General features: G+C 36.7%; 1 protein-coding gene across 1 annotated transcript in view; it reads right to left on the bottom strand.

Annotated features, from left to right (window-relative positions):
- The window catches only part of USH2A (usherin), a gene marked incomplete at both ends in the record, with an annotated part of 783,425 nt that overhangs the window by 614,814 nt on the left and 145,137 nt on the right, over nt 1–23,474 (bottom strand). The window contains 2 exons of the mRNA XM_082834448.1: nt 11,884–12,525; nt 16,034–16,229. Coding sequence (XP_082690574.1) covers nt 11,884–12,525; nt 16,034–16,229 — 838 coding nt within the window. The remainder of the gene's footprint in view (nt 1–11,883; nt 12,526–16,033; nt 16,230–23,474) is intronic.

Below are 23,474 nucleotides of genomic sequence, written 5' to 3' on the forward strand. Positions count from 1 at the left end.
AATCTATAGATTCAATGCAATCCCTATCAAACTACCACTGGCATTTTTCACAGAACTAGAACAAAAAATTTTGCAATTTGTATGGAAACACAAAAGACCCCGAATAGCCAAAGCAATCTTGAGAACGAAAGAAGGAACTGGAGGAATCAGGCTCCCAGACTTCAGACTATACTACAAAGCTACAGTTATCAAGACGGTATGGTACTGGCACAAAAACAGAAAGATAGATCAATGGAACAGGATAGAAAGCCCAGAGATAAACCCACGCACATATGGTCACCTTATCTTTGACAAAGGAGGCAGAAATGTACAGTGGAGAAAGGACAGCCTATTCAATAAGTGGTGCTGGGAAAACTGGACAGCTACATGTAAAAGTATGAAATTAGATCACTCCCTAACACCGTACACAAAAATAAGCTCAAAATGGATTAAAGACCTAAATGTAAGGCCAGAAACTATCAAACTCTTAGAGGAAAACATAGGCAGAACACTCTATGACATAAATCACAGCAAGGTCCTTTTTGACCCACCTCCTAGAGAAATGGAAATAAAAAGAAGAGTAAACAAATGGGACCTAATGAAACTTAAAAGCTTTTGCGCAGCAAAGGAAACCATAAAGAAGACCAAAAGACAACCCTCAGAATGGGAGAAAATATTTGCAAATGAAGCAACTGACAAAGGATTGATCTCCAAAATTTATAAGCAGCTCATGCAGCTTAATAACAAAAAAACAAACAACCCAATCCAAAAATGGGCAGAAGACCTAAATAGACATTTCTCCAAAGAAGATATACAGAGTGCCAACAAACACATGAAAGAATGCTCAACATCACTAATCATGAGAGAAATGCAAATCAAAACTACAATGAGATATCATCTCACACCAGTCAGAATGGCCATCATCAAAAAATCTAGAAACAATAAATGCTGGAGAGGGTGTGGAGAAAAGGGAACCCTCTTACACTGTTGGTGGGAATGTAAATTGATACAGCCACTGTGGAGAACAGTATGGAGGTTCCTTAAAAAGCTACAAATAGAACTACCATATGACCCAGCAATCCCACTACTGGGCATATACCCTGAGAAAACCATAATTCAAAAAGAGTCATGTACCAAAATGTTCATTGCAGCTCTATTTACAATAGCCCAGAGATGGAAACAACCTAAGTGTCCATCATCGGATGAATGGATAAAGAAGATGTGGCACATATATACAATGGAATATTACTCAGCCATAAAAAGAGACGAAATTGAGCTATTTGTAATGAGGTGGATAGACCTAGAGTCTGTCATACAGAGTGAAGTAAGTCAGAAAGAGAGAGACAAATACCGTATGCTAACACATATATATGGAATTAAAAAAAAAAAAAATGTCATGAAAAACCTAGGGGTGAAACAGGAATAAAGACACAGACTTACTAGAGAATGGACTTGAGGCTATGGGGAGGGGGAAGGGTAAATGGTGACAAAGCGATAAAGAGGCATGGACATATATACACTACCAAACGTAAGGTAGATAGCTAGTGGGAAGCAGCCGCATAGCACAGGGAGATCAGCTCGGTGCTTTGTGACCGCCTGGAGGGGTGGGATAGGGAGGGTGGGAGGGAGGGAGATGCAAGCGGGAAGAGATATGGGAATATATGTATATATATAACTGATTCATTTTGTTGTGAAGCTGAAACTAACATACCATTGTAAAGCAATTATACTCCAATAAAGATGTTAAAAAAAAAAAATAAAATCTAGAAACAATAAATGCTGGAGAGGGTGTGGAGAAAAGGGAACCCTCTTACACTGTTGGTGGGAATGTAAATTGATACAGCCACTGTGGAGAACAGTATGGAGGTTCCTTAAAAAGCTACAAATAGAACTACCATATGACCCAGCAATTCCACTACTGGGCATATACCCTGAGAAAACCATAATTCAAAAAGAGTCATGTACCAAAATGTTCATTGCAGCTCTATTTACAATAGCCCAGAGATGGAAACAACCTAAGTGTCCATCATCGGATGAATGGATAAAGAAGATGTGGCACATATATACAATGGAATATTACTCAGCCATAAAAAGAGACGAAATTGAGCTATTTGTAATGAGGTGGATAGACCTAGAGTCTGTCATACAGAGTGAAGTAAGTCAGAAAGAGAGAGACAAATACCGTATGCTAACACATATATATGGAATTTAAAAAAAAAAATGTCATGAAAAACCTAGGGGTGAAACAGGAATAAAGACACAGACTTACTAGAGAATGGACTTGAGGCTATGGGGAGGGGGAAGGGTAAACGGTGACAAAGCGATAAAGAGACATGGACATATATACACTACCAAACGTAAGGTAGATAGCTAGTGGGAAGCAGCCGCATAGCACAGGGAGATCAGCTCGGTGCTTTGTGACCGCCTGGAGGGGTGGGATAGGGAGGGTGGGAGGGAGGGAGACGCAAGCGGGAAGAGATATGGGAATATATGTATATATATAACTGATTCATTTTGTTGTGAAGGTGAAACTAACATACCATTGTAAAGCAATTATACTCCAATAAAGATGTTAAAAAAAAAAAAAAAAGTTTCAGGAGGAGTAAAATAGAAACGAAAGAAGCTCAAAATCTGTGCCATTCAATTGGAGAGAAATAAGACTATCATTTTTGATAGTAATTTGCAACGAGATTCTGCCCTTTGCTTCTTTGCATTCACCAACAGCAATTTGCTTTATATGTGTTGCCAGAAATAGAGTATGGCCCTGACAGTTATTACATAGTTTCCTATCTGACTCACCATGTGATCAAAATCACAAACGTAGAAGGCTTCTACTTTAGACTCAAGACCATTGTGGCTGGGATTCTATGCATTTTCCCTTGTGTGAAGGTACCTAGGTCCTTAAGGTTCATGACGATGGCATCATTCATGTACTAACAGCTCTCCAATTTGGATAAATTCCCCATTAGCACAGATACTTAGAAGTAGAATTGATTTGGACTTTTTGCAATAGGTTCAAGCCACAGAGAAATCTAGGACAGCTAGGAAGGATTTTTACAAAAAAATGATTTGTTAGATGAATCTGTAAAGACCAGGAGTGTAGATTTTGGTGCAGAAGACTGGGTTGCCCAAGTTTTGGAGACTAAAGAAGGGCACAGAAAAATCAGAGGTATCAGCAGAGAAGAACAAGGAAGGTATTAAAGCAGCCAGGGAGGCTGCAGCCTGGAGGTTAGGGCTTCAAGGAAAAGACTACATTGGAGTTCGTCTTAGGGTTAATTCCCCTCCTCCTCTCAGCAGCATGATTATAAAGGTTAATCCCACCAGTATTTCAGCTGTCCTATTTTTAAGCAGTTCTGATTAGGATGACTCAGGTACTTTCCTGCTCAATGATTACTTCCTGCCTTACCTGAATGTGCCTTATTCTAGACCATTACCTCTCCTTTTATGACTCCTAACTACAGAAGTAGTTCTGTAGTTAGAACTTCCCTCCCACTTAAACTTCAGCTCCTGAGTGTAGCTTAAAGATAACTGACCTTAATTTCTTTCTTTTTTTTTTTCTTTTTAAACTCAATAGATTTCTGATCTCCCTCCATTAGGTCCACTTCATCTTCCCCAAGTACGTGTCTGCATCATTTTAACTGGTCTTTTGGAGATTTCTTTCCATGGGTGATTTTGTACCACAGTTTAAAGCACCGTCATTAGGACAAAGGTATTACCTTCCATTATGCAGGGCTGAGAGCTCACACCCCCAAATCAGCCCACTGAAGTTTCTTCTTTTCTCCAGTTTTCTTTCTAACTCCAGTCCCAGACCAGACAAGTCTCATGTGGGAAACAATGTGTTATACAGCTAACGCAGAAAGTCACCCATATCATAAAAGAGTATTGCTTTATCCAGGAGAAGGCTTACAGCATCCTTAGAGTTCAAAGTTATTAGCCAGGCAGCTGGTATCCTCTCCTGTAGTGGCTATTTGCACAGCAGAGTACCTGCCCTGGGCATAAAAGAAGAGCCCATTTCCTAGCAATGTCCCTCCTGAGGACCGTGAGCAACTAGGCTTTGCTAAGGTCTGGAAATGGGAGAGAGAAAACAAGTTTAACCTCTAGGCCTTATTCAGAAAAGGAGGGCAGAGCTGAGGCTAAGCTCTAATTATGAGCCATTTAGAAGAAACAATTCTCATCTTCAACCAGAGAATGGACACCATGTTAAGAGAAAAGTCTAGGGAGGAGTTTGTGGCTCACCTACCCCAGGCAACAAAAGACTATTTAAGAAATGGTTTTGCAAGTCAATCTTTTCAAAATGAAGTGTAGGAGATGATGCTAATTTTCAAATTAAAATAACAATTTTCCTCCATTTGATGGTTTTGTATAAAAATCATGCTAAAATTATTATTCATAGATTTGACCAAATGTTAACAAATGCTAAATAAATATGATTATTCATCTCAAGCTATCATTTCTCTTTAAACATTTGAAAAACTCATTTTCGACTAGTTTAGATGTATTTTAAATGCCCTCCTCCTCCTACTGCTTCTTCCTGGACTGCTTCCCCTGTTTGAATACCTTGCCGAATCCTATCTGTTTTTAAAACCCAGCGCAGGAAACACTACTAGGTTCTTTATGTCGCCCAGCCTTCAAGAATTAATCAGTCCCTTGATTTACCCCTTCTCTATCTTATGCATTTCTAATATTGCACTTATCACAAATATGTTATAATCTGCACACGAGTCAGTTTCCCCTACTAAACTGGAATGCCTTCATATATTTCTGGTTGTATATCTTACAGCAGCACAGGCTCTGGTGTATAGTAATTTATTCAATAGACGTGAATTGAAAAACATGGATATATGAAGGAAATGGATAGATGGGTGAAAGGATGGATGAGTAGACGGATGGGAGGATATCTGTTACTCTTTACAATTATCAGATGATATCTCTAATACTGAAAAGAAAATGGTAAACATAAATCTGTGAGTCATGAGAGTGGTTAGAAGAGGTAGGGTATCAGGGAGGATTAGTAGGAAATGTATATGGATAAGCACGATAAATTCAAAATGTAATCCTTGCCAGATCAACGGATGGAACAGGGCTTCAGAAAGAAAATATCACTCCAAAAATACGTCTCCAGTGCGTAGAATGAAGGCTAGAATAAGATGCTTATATAAGGGAAATTATTCTATCGGACTTTCTGTTTTATAAAAAACCTGGTTTTCCTATTTGAGTATCCGTGAGAAGCCTTCATAAGTATATTCTCTAAGAATCAAATCCAATAACAACAATGAATATAAAGAAGCGCCGCTCTGATTACGTCTTAGAGATTACAGTGCACAGATACACATGTATATTCATAATCCGCAGCAAAACTTTTTCCTTGCTCTCACTTTTCTCAGTCTCAATATTTTTCAGATGCATGCTCTAAAGTCTCTGTCCTATGCCATGGCAAACATCTCAGACACTTCTCTAACTTTGTCCGTGGAGTAAGCCCACTCCTAGACCTCTCGGTCGGCTCTCCATTACTCGATCACTGTAGCTGCTCACAGCTCTGTTCATTTTTATTTTGTAACTATTATTCAGATTCAGCACAACAAATGAAATATCCCAGGACCTGACGCAGTAGCGAGAAACATGGGTTGAGATGAGTTTGAGCACTGGGGGGAGGTTACAGACACTTGGAAGAGTCTCTATTTCAACCCACCCTCAAATATTTGTTAAGTGAATGTTTATAACAAATAAAGAGGGATTCAGAATAAGAGTTTCACTCTTTCAGAGTGCAGATTCTGGGGTCAGATGGACTTGGATTTGTAAATGGTTCTTCTACTTAATGAGACTGCATTTCCCCTAAGGAAATAATACTGGTCCTTCCATCGTAGAAATAATGTGCATATTAAATGGAATTTTTTTAGATAAAACACTATTCCAGGGTCTGGCATACAGTATACACTTGGTAAATATTATCTATTATCATCATTGTAATTTTTACTAGGCAGTTTTCAATGCAAGTGGGATTTTCCTAAAATTTAGATGATGACCTGTCAATATCCTTTTTTTTTTTTTTTCCCCCAGATGTGAGTAGGATTGTGATTCATATTTCCTATGACAAGATTCTTTCCTGGTGGTTTATTAAGGAAAAGGCTCTTACTCTGTGGTCTTTCTGTGAAAAACAGGCTAATCTGGAAAAGCCGTTTCACCGAACACTGGGGCATGTGTCATAATCGGATCTCAATTTTGATGCACTGATTTTTAATGGAGTATCAGCCATCTAATTCCAATTCCATTGGCAGGGTCTTGCATGCAATGCTGGTTGATGAGCTCATTTCTTGACAACTATGATACACTTCTTAATGAAACAAGATACTTTATTTTCTAATGGTCTGTATGAGTTATAAAAGCAAACCCAAAGTAAATACCAGAGGGAAGCATGAGGAATTGTCCTATTAGCGCGAAACATGTCATGTGAAGCTGTTTTCATTATAAATTAGCCTTTATTTTATTCCAAAGCTGCAGGATCCTCAATAAACCCTCTCTGCCTCTAGTTCTCAAGGACAAGGGTGGGTCACTGGCTGGGGACGCCTTGACACCGTTCCCTGCCTTTCTCCACCCGGCCTCTGATTAACTGCCTGCTGCCAAATGTTATGAGGTCATCCAGTCCTGAAAAAACGAACCGGGAAAACATATTCCGTGCTCTATTTATGAGTGCAGGTATGTGTCCATCCATATATGTACACACACTCCAAATAATTTTAAATTAAAGCATTTTTAAAATACTTAATGGAGGTTAAGCAGCATTCTTAACCTCTTTTCGAGTTATTGAATGGCATATTAAAACCAATGTGGCTCTAATGTACCTTCTAATGTGCACTGCTGCTTTAACAAATTGCCTATAAATTTTCGTTGAATTAAGCCTATTCCTTGTACATTCCTAGTAAGGTTAAGTTAATAATACATGAGGTTTCATTATATGCACCTTCCTTAATAATGCTTTTTACGAAAGTAGGACAAGAGTCCATGTGTACTAGTCTAGGATGGTCAGTGATATTTACAATCACAGATGAAAAAGGCAGTCTGGAGTCCTTGTGCTCGTTCATTCACCACCACTGTCCATACTGCTCCCTCTGCGGCTCGATGCTTGCACACATCGGTGTGGTGTTCCCCCCTGTAGGCTATAATCTAGTTCTCTCAGATGGGTTTAAAGAAGTAGAAAGAAAGCTTCCGATTGCAGCAGTGCCTTTTAACGTACCCATTGCCAGGCTGGCTACCATGAAGCATCCGTTTATAATAAAGATACTTTAGGATCAAGGTTTCTTTTTTTCAATCTAAGTTTCAAGGGCAGAGACGATAAAACCCAGAAAACAAAATTCAAAGTAGTTTCTGAAGCTAGAACAATGCAGAACAGAAAAAAAAAGAAGAAGAAAAAAAAAGAGGTCCACAAACACACTTTGACTTTTCCATAGGCTATGCGTATGTGTACAGAATACCTTGTGCTGTCCAAAAAATGCATCAGGTCCTTAGGCCACTAGTGTCTTTCCTCCCTGCAAGGTAGAATGCCATATCCTCCCTATGTGTAGCTAAAGAAACACTCACAGGCTTGCACTACGCCCATGCCTAAAAAGAGGAGAAGGGCATTGAGATATTCTTCAGTGTAAGTCATTCATTAGTTCAGGAAATATATATGGACCCCCCACTATGGTGATGTGCTCCATGCCCTGGTATAGAGCACTGAACAACCTGAGAAAAGCAATGAGACTTGTAGGCTGGAGAGGAACAACCTATGTCTAGAAATGAAGTCATGGAGGTCATGGGCATTACAGATCATGGGGGCCATTAGAGTCCATCAACTTTGCTGTTTCCTTACAATGATGGAGAGCCAGTGCAGGGTACGGTGATATGATCTGACCGAAGTCTGAACACATCACTTTGCCTGCATGTTGGAGAAGGATAAAGAGGAGAAACAGGGAGTTCAGGCAGCTATTGGGAAAGTCCAGGAGAAACGTGACCACGGCTTGGACCAAGATGGGTAAGTGAGGCGGGTAAGAAGTGGTCAAATCCTGGATATATGTGAAACCAACAAGATTGATTTTGATAGAAGAGACAAGAATTATGGGAAAACTCAAGGTTGACCGCAAGGATTTGATCTGAAAAGATTAAACCCAGAAAATACTAGGGTAACATTTTCAGTTAAGCTTGGTTGATTGGACAATTTTTCCCTTCTAAGTCCAAAACATTAAATAAATAAATAAAAAAAGAACAGAAGAGGAAATTGCCACTCAGGACAGATGTCTACAAGTAAAAGCCAAGCACTTGCAGGGGGACAGGCCAACAATAAGCTAATTGACGCAGGTTTTCATAACTCTGGGAAAAAAGTGAAACTGGAGGCTTCAGAGATTTCTGAAGGCAGGTGTGACTTTCCCCAAACAGAAGGTTTTCCCTCTCACATTTTGGGAAAAGAAAATGAGTTTTCTCTTTAGAAGTTATGCCAGAGGGGGTCTGTACTCAACAGGTACAGGGATGAAGTGCTACAGTGAACAGGGGGATTATATGAAAGGGTACCTGTGATGGTTAATTTTATGCGTCAACTTGGCTAGATTTGATGTCCAATTGTTCAGTCAAACACTGGTCTAGATGTTGCTATGAAGGTGTTTTATAGATTTCCCCAAAACATAAGAACATTAATCTACAGACAATGCCCCACTGAATTACCAGCGAAAGTATTTATCAAAAAAGCATCTCATCATGAAATTTTCTGAAATGAGGGATATAGAAATGGTAAAGGCTTCTGGAATGTAAAAAAAAAAGAGAAAGAAACAAGAATCTAGTTGGTACTGCTAGAAGATAATGCTGAAATAAATTTATTGAGTGAAAAGGATTCTATATAATGGTACAATTTCAAACAGCTATGAGTATGGAATAAAGATAATTTCAGGTGTTCAAAATTCTAAAAAAAAATCACTTTCCTCCCTGTACTCCTTTTCAGAAGCTACTGGAGCATTTGCTCTACCAAATACACAAATCAAGAAAAAAGAACACATAGGACTCAGGAAACAGGGGATCCACCACAGGATATGTGAAGGAAATCTTCAGTACAGCTGCAAAGGTAAGACCTGGGATACAGCATGTGACAGAACTATAGATCACCAGGCTTAAATCAGAACAGGAGGGTCAGGAGTTCAGATCCTCCCATGGACTAGTATATTCAGTGGAAAAAAAATACACATATATATATGTATGTATGTATGTATATACACACAGACATCTCCTATTGGTTCTTTTTCTCTGGAGAACCCTACCTAATACAGATGTCTCTGTTAAAACTCCTGATTATTTCTCATTTCAATTAAACAAACCACTTACTGACTGCATGCAATATACAAGGAATTACATCAATATTGTGGCTATGTAAGCTGCATAATATAATCCTTACTGTCAAGATATCAAAACTGAAAGGAAATAAGACAACTGCACTAGTAAATAAAATACACGGTAACTTTAAATATGATAATTATTTTCATTAACAGTGATGGTCCCCATTCTATATCCTCCTTAAAAGAGAGGACAGTTTGCCATACACCTTTGGAGAGGAGTTTCGTGTCATCTGTACTTAGGCAAATAGCTACTAAGAAATTATCCTCCTAAAAAAACACTCTACCACATAAATCCCCAAGAGAAAGGGGTCAGGAGACCATGAGAATTGAGTATGATTTTTCTAATAATTTTTAAATTTTTATTTCTATCAAAATTTACATGCAGATAGTTTTTAAAATCAAATAGAACTTAAAGACTCAGAATGTAAAGTGGCAGCCTGCTGCTTCATCCTTCTCCCAGGAACTTCCCTGCCTAGAGCAATCACCTTCAACTCCTATAGATGTTTCTTCTGGCTTTCATTTCTTGATTTCTGAATAACATGCATGTATTGTTACATCTCAACTCTTAAAATTTAGACTACTGTCTTTCTACTATAGAAAATGAATATTTAGCTCTTTCTACCTCCTCCTCAATAATCCCCTTAGTTGGTTAAATCACTTTTCAGAGATTATCTTATTATGACTACATAAATCTATTTCACAGTTATACCCTATAATATGTTTGACTATATTTCCTTTCTTGAAAAATCTGCCTCTGCTTAGTTTTCTAGGAATCTCTTAGATATTTCTAGGAATCAAAACTCTCCAATAGAACCCTATCCAAGCAATATATCAGTTTCTTTTTTCCACCCCTGGTCCTCCTGTTCTGATTTGAGCCCACTGGTCTCTAGTTCCGTGGCATAGCTATATTCTAGGTCAGAATGAAACACTCAATAAATTTTAACCGTGTAACGACTCAAAAGCCTATAACATTTGCTCTATTAATTTTTGCTGGTTTATTTACAAAGCAGGTTATATACATCATGGTTATTTGTGCAGGAAACTGACTACTTTCCAAAATTAGAGATATTAATAAATAGTGAAAAAAAAAGTCATCTTAGGATATTAAAAATAGTAATGGATTGCAAATTTGGAAGGATAAATCTGAAGCTGAAAGAACGCAGTATGTTGCAGCTGTCAACACTCAATGATCTTCCTGTTTTCTGGGATACTTACCACCTGAAGGAGTGGTCCCTAGAAGCCATGCTTATGTTATGTGATCCTGACACCACTGGCCACAGTGAATTGGCTCAGACATGGCCACCCCGACAAAACTGAGTCAATTAGAATCTCACTCTTGGAACTGTAACCAAGAAGCAGCTAATGTCTCTCTGTATAGCTGCAACTAGAACTGCAAGCAAACTCAGGAGACAGGGGTGGCTATATAACCACGCAGAGAGGAAGAGAGAAGCAGAGTGCCCTTCTGCAGAAAGAGACGGAGGGTGGGAATGAATGAATGAATATATACCAATGAGAGTTTTCTAGTTCCTGAGTCCTGACTGTGCTGCTCCATATAAGGTTTTATGGGACATTCACTGATAATATAGCCTCCATTTATGTTGAAGCTAGTTCAATTTTTTTTCTGATATTTTATCTCAAAGAGAATTAACTATCCATCACTTCTTTTCTGTCTCTCTGGATTTACTTGTCACACTGACCAATGCCAAGGGAGAGGTTTGGTTCAATTCTACTAAGCTGAATTCCTTGTTATGCAAAACAAGCCTTTAGTCCTACCCTTCCCTGGCAGGCAAATCACCCTTTCGAATTTGCATCACCCTCATTTTCACAGGTTCAGATAACTCAGAGCTGATTTTGCTAGACAGGACAACAATTAGTACAGCTGTTAAACAACCGATATTTATATTTATCATAACATCACGATGAATGTATTATAAAGGAAGTATATTGCTTTGGTTAAATCATATAAAGTCAAGGAGAAAGTTATGGATAGGGTCCATCTTTCTTCCAACTGGGAAACCTGGAAAGATGGGTACAGTAGGACTAAACAGTAGCCTATTTTATTAATTTAATGGCATTTAAAAATTATTTTAGATGTTTCTATTTGATGCCAGAACATATAGCTCATTTAGTAAAAACACTTGGTCAGCTTTTATTCAGAAAATCAGTTCATCATCTGAATATTTGGCACTGTGTGGATGACCAACTCAAGTTTCTCTTTCTCTAGAATATAAAATGTATTCTTGCTTTTCTTATTTTTTTTTCAGTTGTTAAAAGGGGATTTACTTCAAGTTGAGAAATCAAATAAAAGTCTCAGTTATGAAATGTCTGATTGGCTGGCATTCATCTAAAGGGTCACTCTCAAATACAGCAACACAAATATGCCACATAAACACATAATATGTTACATCTCATTAGATAATGATATAAATGCAACAAAGGTGTTGGAGATTAATTTTTTAGAAGTCCTGACAGAGAAGCAAAGAGGAATCACCTGACATGGGATAAAAAGAAAACCTTCGTGTACTGAAAATGTAACACATTTCTCTCTTACCTGGTTGACACTGATTACACCTTCTTCCTCGACGACGCGGCAAACATAGGCACTGGCCACTGACTGGGTCACAAATGGTCCCAGGTAACGTCCCCCAGGGGTCACACTCACACATCTGGCAGCCTTGAGAATTGCCAACGGTCAGATGATACCTGTGAGGCTCACACTGGTTACAGCGAAGACCTGTTACTCCTAATTTGCAGAGACACTGTCCTGTTGATTTGTCACACAGCAGAGAGCCATTTACTGTCCCAGTCCTATCACAGTTACAAGGCAGACAGAGGAAAGAATTGTTTCGCTGTAGGTAGACGTATCCCTCCAAACATTCACTGCATCGTCTCCCTCCAACATTGGGATTACAGATGCACTGTCCTGTCCGAGCATCACAGACGGTCCCAGACCGGGACCCAGCTACGTTGCAGTCACAGGCCTTACAACCGGTGGTGTCCAGTCCATAAAAGTGTTCTCTGCAGGTATCACACTGAAGTCCTTTGACTTCTTGTTTGCACTCACACTGCCCAGAAAGAGGATTGCAGAGTTTGTTCACTGAGCCGTGGAGGTTACACTGGCAGGGCTCACAGCCATCGTCATTAACACTTTGGAGAAATTTAAATCCAAAATCGCAATGATCACATCTAAGCCCTAAAGAGAAAAATGTGTTTAAAAAGGTAAAGATGTGAAAACAACCGCATTCAAGCTTTCAAGATAGCTATAGTGCAAACAATGCTACTGTCCACATTTAATACAGGCACAATAAAATGTTGAGTGTTTTTTTCACAAGTAATGCCAAAGAGGGCTGATCATATACTCAAAATACAATGGTAATACTTAACTTGCACTCATGTACCACTTTATTTTTGCAATGTGCTCTATACAATTTTATTCATTACTTAATGCAAGGAGAAATGCTTAATGCAAATACTGCTTCTGTTGCACACACTTTTAAAGAGGAACTCTTTTCCTCTTTAACAAATATCAGAACTATTATTTTAAAATTATTTAACTATATTAAAACCATTATTCTTAGTTATTTCATAGTAACAAAGTATGTTCATTTAAAAGTTGAGAGTGAAATACATTTTCAAAGCCATACGGAAGAACTGCATATTACCACATAAGTTATTTTCCTAGAAATCAGCATCCTCCCAAAATGTTTAATAAATGTTAAGCTATAACTATTTTTGTGAGAACAGTACACATACTCACTTCTGAATCTCACACAATTAAATAATTAATATAAATAAAAGTTATCCAGAGCAACTGCATCTCAATGCTTTTATACACTCCTATATTTTATCATTTTCAATTAATATAAATTATGCTCTCCTCGGCTCATAAAGCAATCACATCGCTTGTCATATTGTGTGATTCAGAGCATACCTCTTTAAACACTAAGTAAATTCTGCTGTTTACATGACTCCTACTTAAAGGAGTACAAACATATATACATTTTACATACAGAGAAAAATGTTTTATCACCTACACTTAAATCTGACAACTTTCTTTCGTTTCAAAAAAGTGTTACAAGGGAAAGGAATAAAAAGAAAATTGAATAGTAAATGTTGAGAGGCAAAATACTTCCTTTAGCTACTCTTCACATATCCATGAATTTAAATAAGTGACTATGTGAGGTTGAATCCATTGAAAAATTTATTTCAAGCTATAATAGCATTAAAAAAAATTAGTCATGAAATGACAGTCAAAAACACACTCAGGAAACCATATGCAGAAAAGCATTTCCTAAACTGGAAGGAAACGCATAATATATATGTGTATATATGGATAAAAATTCAGGAACTCCAATGGAAGGCAAGTTCTTTAACAGTGATGAATGACTCACCTAAGGCATATCATTTAATTTCAATAAGGAAAATAAAAAAGGACCACTATTGCTGCAAATTTTAAAAATAACTGTATTGTTAACAAGAATTATGACTCATTTTGAACTATTAAAATTGGTCTACATGGATTCACATCATATCAGTTTTAAAAATATGCGCACTGCTTATTTGAATATGCCATACATATTCCTGACAGGTAATCTATTCCTAACCGTACTCAGGAAGGCCTACAGGGCATCCCATTCGGTGTTAAAAAGTACAGGCGAGTTAGCACACTTGGCATTTAATTCACATTCTTCTCCCTTTTTATTCTAGATGAATGACCTACTTTAATAAAATTATTGGTGCTAATGTATTTTACTGGTGATAGAATCATTAGTAAGCTTTAACAGTTTTGTTAAATCGAACAGTTTGCTTTCTGAAGCACATACAACATATACGTGCATTTTCTGTTGTTTTTTTAATCATATGAACAAGGTAAAATTGAATAAGGTTACTTGCTAGTCCCATTAGGAAAAGAAATACATATCAAGTTTACATTTCTATTAAAAAATACTGTATGTGCAGAAATAATTCTAGAGATAGTAATATCAAACTGATAATTTCATCTTCAAAAAGTATGTATTTATATTTTCCCGCAGAAAACTACCTGGTCAACCAGTAACACAGGTAAATGGCAGGAAGGCCATAACAAATTTTAAGTAAATAGTAAAGTTTGATTCTTTGATCCTTCCTTAAGCTCTGGAATCTAACTACCACAGGAAAGATTTTATTGATACAGCGCTGTAACCATTTGATTGTCCCTAAAGCCCTTTCTTTAAATTTTGTTTTCACAGCTTGAATTTAAAGGATATTTTATATCAAAGAACAAAGGATGCTGTATGGACTGAACTTGGAGGACTTCATTCAATATCACAGATAAACTTATACAAAAGTGTGCTTCTATTTATGTTAGTTGTTCTTTTCTTTTTGTCCCTGAAAAGTTAGCTTTTGTATGCTTAAAATGCATAAGGGCAAATTTTGGTAAAGATTTTGACTTAATCTTCTTTAAACCAGAGAAATCTTGTGTAATACCATAAATTGCGTAATACTATAAATCTTGTGTAATACCATCAATATGTGCAAGCCCATATTCTTTTCTATTAAATTAAATGAAATGCTTGTCTAGCTGAATTGTACAAAATGATGCATGAATACCAACATATATAAAAGATAAAGAATTAGCTTTAGTGTTATATCACAGAAATGAAAATGTTACTCCAAATGATATGTTCGTATGTTTGTGTATATGCACGTTTGCGGTCACGTGTGTGTGTGTGTGTCTGCCAGGCATGTTTTTCTTATTATAAGGTTCAGGTCAGTGTTAGAAAAACCATGGAAGACTTGGTGTCTTGAATGACAATAGAAAGGCAAAGGTCTTTTTTAAACTTTCTATATGAACCCAGACGTGTTCAGTTACAAGGCTCACTTTATCTGGAAACTTTCCTCTCATAATATTCTCATATATCAACATTTCAAAGTGCATTACGTACACAGTGCATTTCGGGCACTTGATAAATTTTGTCCTTATATGGCTCTGGTTCCCCTCAAAAATGTTGGATGTAATAAATTGCTATAATCAAATCTAATTTCTGAAAAATACCTGTGGGAGTAACAAACAAAAAAAGCACGTCTTGTATAAAAAATGATAAATAACACCAAAGGTAGCTGTTTATTATAATCAGCTTGGCGCTGAATTACAAAATTAAAATTATGTGGCCCTTTATAACTAACCCTAGCAATATACACGATCTGTGGAATTATGTTGACTTATTTTGCATTTCATAGGAACAGTTCAAAGAAATATAATAGAAAAAAATGGAAAGATTTATCACAAAGGACCCTGCAGCACAGAATATTTCGGAAAAAAATCCATTTATTTTGGTCTATTAAGAAAACTAGCATGGAAATGATTTGCTTAGAACTCATTAAGTGTAAAGCATTTTGAAAAAGTGCTAATTTTCTAAAAGAAACATCTATGCAGTAAGCAAATTATATTTTTCTATGACTTATTAGTATGGGACCATGTGAACTAATGCATCTACGGAATAAAGAAACTTCTAAAGGGTTGATTAAACTAAGCTTCAAGCTGTAGTTTGAGAGAATTATTAATTTAGTCATTTTTAGACAGTTAATTTCATCCAAATTTTTTTTTCCCAGCCTGCCTTGAGCAAGGAAATTTGCTTTACTCTTCAGAGAAGAAATCAAATAGAGGATTTTATTCCAGATGGTAATAGAGATGTGACTGCAAACTTTTGCATTACACATACCAATAACATTTGCTTTGCACTTGCACTGGCCTGAATTTGGGTGACAGGTAATATCTCCATCCACTGTCCCAGAGGCATTACAGTTGCACGGAATGCAGCCATCAGGATCCCACTCTTGCAGGTTGTAGAATCCGTTCTGGCACTGATTGCACTGTCTGCCAGACACATGTCTCTTACAATTACACTGGCCTCCGATCTAGAGAAGATACAACATTTTGTAGGGTGATGAACGTTTCTATTTTTAGATAATTTGCTCATTAGGTACAAGACGGAGAGGGCAGGGAGGGAAAACACTTTAAATGTGAAACAGACAAGAAGGTAATAAGGTATTTCCCCTCCTGACACAGAAACATGGGAGAGCTTCAGCAGGGTGAATATATAGAGCTGAATGGAAATAAACCCCATAGAAGTCAGTAGTGTATGACTAAAAGGGAAGTGGAATTAAGCCTTAAGCACCATATAAAGAAATCAAAATATAGTCATGGGGAGACTGAAAATAGAAAAGGGCCAGCCGTTAATTTAGTCTTTAATCTCCACCTCTCTGTTTCATTCCTCTCATTTACTCCTTGATCCAAACTTGTCCTGCGCATGCCCAGTGCTTCAACTGAGGAAGAATCTTTCTATAATAATATCACTCCACCAAGGTTTTAACAATGTTTAAAATAAAGTTCTTAATAGTATCCATTTATGCCTCCTGATAATGACCCTAATAACATTTTTTTACACCACTCTACTCTTAGGAATATTTCAGCATATTTATGGTTCATTTATATTATGAATTAATCACATCAAGTATATTTAACTGACTTACATTGTGGTAAAAAATGCAAAAAAGTTACTTGTTTTAGAGCATTGTCAACTAAAATAACAGCTGAACAAAGGAGAATTTTTCCTCTTCAAGCTGCTGTTTGAGAATGGAAATACACAGACTATATAATGCTTATCTACTCTGTGCATAGATAATGCTATGTTGGTTAAAGAAACAGCTAAAACCTTTCACTAGGGAATATATACATATAACACGTGAAATAAATCTGAGAAATTCAATAATAACTTCGGACTTTCACAAGAGATGTGAATGCAGACATCAGATCTCTCATAAAGTCACTGGCCTGTCTCCCCATGATTTCCTTACACTCAGACTGAATCCAGCATGCCACGTTTGGAGGCAAGGTTATCACAAAGGGAAGTTACCTACCTGTGGCAAGACACTGTTTGATTTACCTTTAATCTCAGGGATATCCAAAAATATCACATGAGGTTGGGATTCAGTTACAAAGAGGTAGAGAAGGGTTTTTTAATTAAATAGTTGTTAAAAATCTATCACTGCCTCATTTTTCCTCATCTGGAAAATAGGAACTCACTGGAATCATTATTTAAGGGTAAGATAATGAGACAAAAGGTCTAGTACTCTGAAAAATAAAGGTTTATACACGCACGAGGGAGTTGTAGACAATAAGGCACGTCAATATCAAAGACACATACCGGTCAGAAAGATATGCAAGGACTGTGACTTGCCCCACAGTGTCTGGCTTTGTTTCACACCCACACTCTTACCCCGCCCCGTGGAAACCAGATTATGACTCAGAACAGGTATTTGATTTGGTCTGCAAAAATAAATGGCATTTATTGACGGGTATAAGTTACTCAGAGCCATGAAAATCGAATAGACCTCTGATTACACACATATAACACTTCAAGTCCATTACCATTTAATGAATCCCCTATTTTTTTGCTCTTGTTTCACATATATTAGTCTTGTTCTCCAGATGGCAAGCACCTTCAGGAATTGGACATACTTTATATTTCTCTCAAAGAATAACCTTGCATGCACCCCACATGTAAAGAGGACTCTTTCAAAAATCTAGAGCAAGAAAGAGTGAAAAGGCTAAAGAGAAATAAAGGTGTATTCTGTGCTAAAACTTTATCTTCTATTTATTTTGTTATATTCTTATTCAGATGTAAGGCATGTATCACCTGGAGCTTCCCTTCCTCTTGAAATCTAGATAAGATTGCCTGGAACCCTCATTCCACTCCTGTTGGAAGGACAAAAGTTCTCCTTCAGCTTTTAAAACTTCTATGTGTACTGATATTCTCATGGCCACCCTGACCCTAAATTTCAGCTTCTTCCATTCGGGAATCTTCCTGCCACCTGAGAGCTCTGCCCTGTATCATTCTAGACACGAAACTTGAAATTTCAGAAGAGGAGCTCTCATTTTTTAAAAAGTAATACATTTTACTAAAGATTTGGGGTGAAAGAAGAGTGAGAACTTTACTTTGCAGTTTATAATATCTATTTAGTTTCCCTACAGCTAGACATCGCCAAAGGCTTCTGCACCCCAGTGAGTCACCATTTAACTGTCCTGTCTCTCCCTACTCCTCACTCCTCCCTAATGTGTGTCTACTTTTCCTCTTTACACCTAACTCTTAGTCATCTTTTACATAGATCTAAAAAGTGTTCATTACTGCCTTGATTTGTGCAACACTTTGGTCTTATGGGGTATTTTTTTCAATAAAATGAAATCTCTCCATATGGGAAACTCAGCTGCAAATAAGATAACACAACTTTACTCTTATTTCATTAACCTAAATGTTTGCATAACGCATATAGCCTATAATTTCTCTGTATTAGCCATACCTTAAAATGTGGTTTAAAAGTAAATGATAAAAGGCTTTATAGTTTATAAATGAGTTCATTGTAATCAGTTTCTCAAAACTCACCTGAAAATACATGTTCACTTCTGTACCACTCACTGTAGATTCTCTCCCTTCTATGTGAGGGAATATAAATCTATTCACACTCTAAGACCAATTCTTGTCCACCAAGAAGTAGAGAGAAGAGTGTCACTCCCTCCCTTTAAAAAATACACTTCCAAAAAGTCAGATACAACACTTTTCTGTTTCCATGCTATTTGATAGAATACTTCTAACCCTAACCCTCGGTTGACTTATTTGATTTTATCTGGCCAGTAGTAAGTCAGCAAATATGATGCAAGCAGAAGTTTGAAATGCTTGCAAACTTGGAGTTGATTCTCTCTAGCTGGGCTTGGAACCCTGAGACCACCTTGTAAAACAGGCTCAAGCTATCCTGTCGGAGGATTTGAGGACATGTGGAAGAGAATTAGAAGCCCCAGCTAATAGCCTCTCCTATCACCCCAGTTAACCTTCTGCTTGACAACCACTAGACACGTGAGTGAGGCCTTCCTGGATCATCTGACTGCCAGCTGACAAGCTAGCTAACCACATAAATGGAAGAGCTCAGGCACGATCAGCCAAGCCAGCCCAGACCACCGCTGAGCCAAACCATAGAATTCTAAACCAAGTAAATGGTTTTCGTGGTTTTAAGCCACCATTTTCGAGGTGAAAGTTAACAGAAACAATACCACTGACCAGAACTTAAATTACGTTTCTATACATAACTGCCAGGCAGGCTGAGAAATACAGTTTATTCTCTATGATCGCATGGCCAAATAATATTGAAATTTCTATTAGTAATGTAGAAGGAAAACAAATAATGAGGTACAGTTACTGTTTCTAACAACAAACAAACATGTTCATACTTTAAGCCAGAGACATTTTCTAGCTCTTTAAGGCTTAAAACACAATCTTGGTTTTGTAAGTTTTGGTCTTGCCTGCTTTCAGCCACATGAACAATGAGGGAAAAGGGATGCCCCTGTGAGCTCTAGTTAGAAACTCGAAAATAATTTTGATTAGCCTGGCTTGGGTCATTTCTTTTCTTTTTCTAGTTTCTTAAGGAGAAAGGTTTTTCTTTGAATTTTTTTCTTTTCTAATATAGACAATTTAGTGCTTTTAATATCTTACTAAGGACTGCTATACCAGCATCCCACAGTTTTGATATGTTGTGTTTTCATTTTCATTCAGTTCAGAATACTTTCTAATTTCCCTTTCATTTCCTATTTGACCCTTAGGTTATTTAGATGTGTGTCATTTAGTTTCCAAATATTTAGGGATATTCCAGAGATTACTCTGTTATTGATTTCCAATTTTATTTAATGATTATGGTCAGATAATATACTCTACATGACTTGAATTCTTTTAAATTTATTGAGGCTTGTTTTATGGTCCAGAATTTGATTCATTTTGATAAATGCTTTGTGTAGACTAGAAAAATATGTGTATTCTGCTGCTGCTGAGTGCTCTGTAAACATCAATTAAGTCAAGTTGGTTGACAGTGCTGTTTTAACCTCTATACTTACGATTTTGTGAATTTGTTCTATTAATTATTGAGAAAGGGGTATTGAAATTTTTACCTACAATCTCAGATTTTTGTATTTCTCCTTTCATTTCTATCAGTTTTTGACTTGTATAGCTGCACAGACTCTGTGGTTTGGTACATAAATGTTAAGAATTTACGTACCAAACCCTTTTGATGAATTGACCTGTTTTGCAATGTGACCATCTTTACCCCGGGAAACACTTTTACTTTAAAATCTATATTTTCTGATATTAATAAAGTGACCCCAGCTATCTTAGGATTAGTAATTGCATAGTATATCTTTAATCATCCTTTATTTTTAACCTATGTGTGTCTTATATTTGAAATGTATTTCCTGTAGGCAGCATATAATCCTTTGGCAGGGTCTTACTTTTTTTTAATCCAATCTTCCAATCTCTGACTTTTAAATGGAGTATCTAGAACCTTTAAATTTAATGTGATTACTGACATGGTTAGTTTTAAATCCATCATCCTGTTATTTTCCTTATATTTGTTTCAACTGTTTGTGTTCCTCATTTCTGCCTGCTTTTCTTTATTTTAAATTTTCTAGATTCCATTTTATCTTACTTTCAGTTTATTAGCTACAGCACATTGTTTTATTATTTTTAGTGGTCTCTTTGAAGTCTATGGTGTATAGCTTTATCACAGTCTACCTTGAAGTGATTACCTTTAGTAATAAGAACCTTACGATATTATAGTTCATTTTCTCTCTTCTAACATTGTGCTATTGTTGTCATCCATTTTAATTGTAAATGTATTATAAACATTTTAATACAGCATTATTGCTTTTGTTTAAACTGCCAATTATTTTTAAAGAGAATTAAATAATCAGATAAATCTTATATAATTACCCATGTAGCTACTCTCTCTGGAGCTCTTCAGTTCTTTGTGTAAATTCATGTTTACATCTGGTATCATTATACTTCTGGCTGAAGGATTTCTTTTTAACATTTCTTATACTGCATGCAGGTCTGCTTGTGATGAATTCTTTCATTTTTATATATTGTAAAAAATTTCTACTTTCCCTTTATCTCAGAGAGATATTTTTGCTAGGTATAGAATTCTATGTACACCGTTTTTTTTATTTCTATGTTTTAAGTATGTTGCGTCATCGTCTTTTTGCTTGCGTTATTTTTAATAGGAAACTCTTATCATCTTAATGGTTTTTCCTCTGTATATAATTTATCTATTTCCTCTGGCTGCTTTAATATTTTATCTTTATCATTAAAGAGAAAATTATCACTAGCTTGAAGCAATTCAATTATGATGTGCTTTCTGCAGTTTTCTTCATGTTTCTTCTTCTTGGCTTTTCTTGAGTTTCTTGGGTTGGTGGTTTTTTTGGTTTTCATTATACAGTATTTAGAATTTTTCAGTTATTATTTCTTCAAATTTTTTTCTGTCTCTATCTTCACTCTTCCTCTTCTTTGGGCACTCCAGTTATACATATATCACAACTCCTGAAGTAGTCCCACAGCTCACTGATGTTGTTTCAATTTTTCTAAATTATCTTTTCTCTATATGTTTAATTTCAGATGGTTTATCTTGTTATGACTTCAAGATCATTACGCTTTTCTCCAATGTATAAAGTACCATTAATCCCACCCAATTTATTTTCATTTTACACATTGCAGCTTTCCTCTCTAGATTTTTGATTTGTATCCTATTTGTACCTTGTATGTCTCTATGCAACTTTTTGAACATCTGGAACATAGTTACAATATCTGTTTTAAGGTACCTGCCTGGTAATTCTAACATCTGTTTTAGTTCTGGGTCACTTGTGATTAATTGATTTTTGTCCTCATTATAGGTTTTATTTTCCTGCTTCTTTGCATGCCTGGTAATTTTTTTCTTTTAATTGGGTGCTAGATTTTGTGGACTTTCTCTTTTGGGGTGCTAGATATTTTAGTGTTCCTATAAATATTCCTGAGCTTTGTCCTGGGATGCAGTTAAGTTACTTGGAAACAGTTCCTTTGGGTCTTGCTCTTAAGATTTATTAGGTGGTCCTGGAGCAGTGATTAGTCTAGGACTATTCTCTACTCTTGAGGCAAGATACTTCTGTGTACTCTATCGGATATCCTGTGACTCATGAGGTTTTTCTAATTCAGCTAGTGGAAACAGGCACTATTCACAGCCTTGCATGAGTGCTTAGCACGACTACATTTAATTCTTTCAGGTTGTTCTTTCCCCAGCCTCACACACATGCAATAATTGATAGTCAGCTGAGTACTTAAGAAAGATACTCTATAGAGCTCTGGGATTATCCCTCTGTGCTGCTCTCTCTGCAAACTCTAGCCACTTTGGACTCCCCACACTGTCAGCTCCACCTCTTCAACTCAGAGAATCCCCTGAGCTCTACCTCCCACTCTGTTCTTTGGCCTGGAAATTCTCTCAAGGTAAAAAGCCAGAAGATTAAGCATGTGCCTATTTCCTCTTTTCCTGATATTTTACTAAAATAGGAATTTTAAAAATTGTAATCCATAATTTTAATGATTAATTTAAAAAATTATAATCCATAATTTTAATGATTAGACAGAGCAACAGAGAACAAATAAATTTTCCCCCAAAGTTTCAAAGACAGAGAATGGAAGGAAGAAATATAAATGAATATTGACTATACTCTCAACTAGTAAGAAGCTACAATATGGGTGTCAGGTGAGTTGTATTTCTAAAACAAGAAAACTGATTTTTCCTACAGAAAGGAAAACCTTAGCCTTAAGGCTCTGAAAGCCTTAAGGTTTACAAGTGATAAAACACTGAAAAAAGCAGGATAAATTCTGAAATCAGCACAATGGCTCTCACCTGGGGGTGATTTTGTTCCCCAGAGGACTTTTAGCAGTGGCTGGGGACTTTCTGGTTGTCACAACTGGGAGAGGGGTTCTACTACCATCTGGTGGGTTGAGGCCAGGGCTGCTGCTAAACATCCTACAATATGCAGAACAGTTCCCCACAACAAAGAATTATCCAGCCAGAAATACCAACATGCTGTGGTTGAGAATCCTGAATTAGAAGAGTTCTACAAAACAAGTATTTAGAGTTCCAATTCCCTTTTTAATCCTACACAGCCAGGTACACTCCTATTCCATGGTGATATTGGTCTTATTGCCAAAAAAAATTAAGATAACCAGCTCCATTATATTAGACCATCAGCAGTGGGTGAACAGATAGGATAGACATTGGAGGATGAAGTGAGAGTGTGTGTACACC

The sequence above is a fragment of the Leucopleurus acutus genome, assembly GCF_964270905.1.
Source record: "Leucopleurus acutus genome assembly, chromosome: 2".
Classification (NCBI taxonomy): Eukaryota; Metazoa; Chordata; class Mammalia; order Artiodactyla; family Delphinidae; genus Leucopleurus; species Leucopleurus acutus.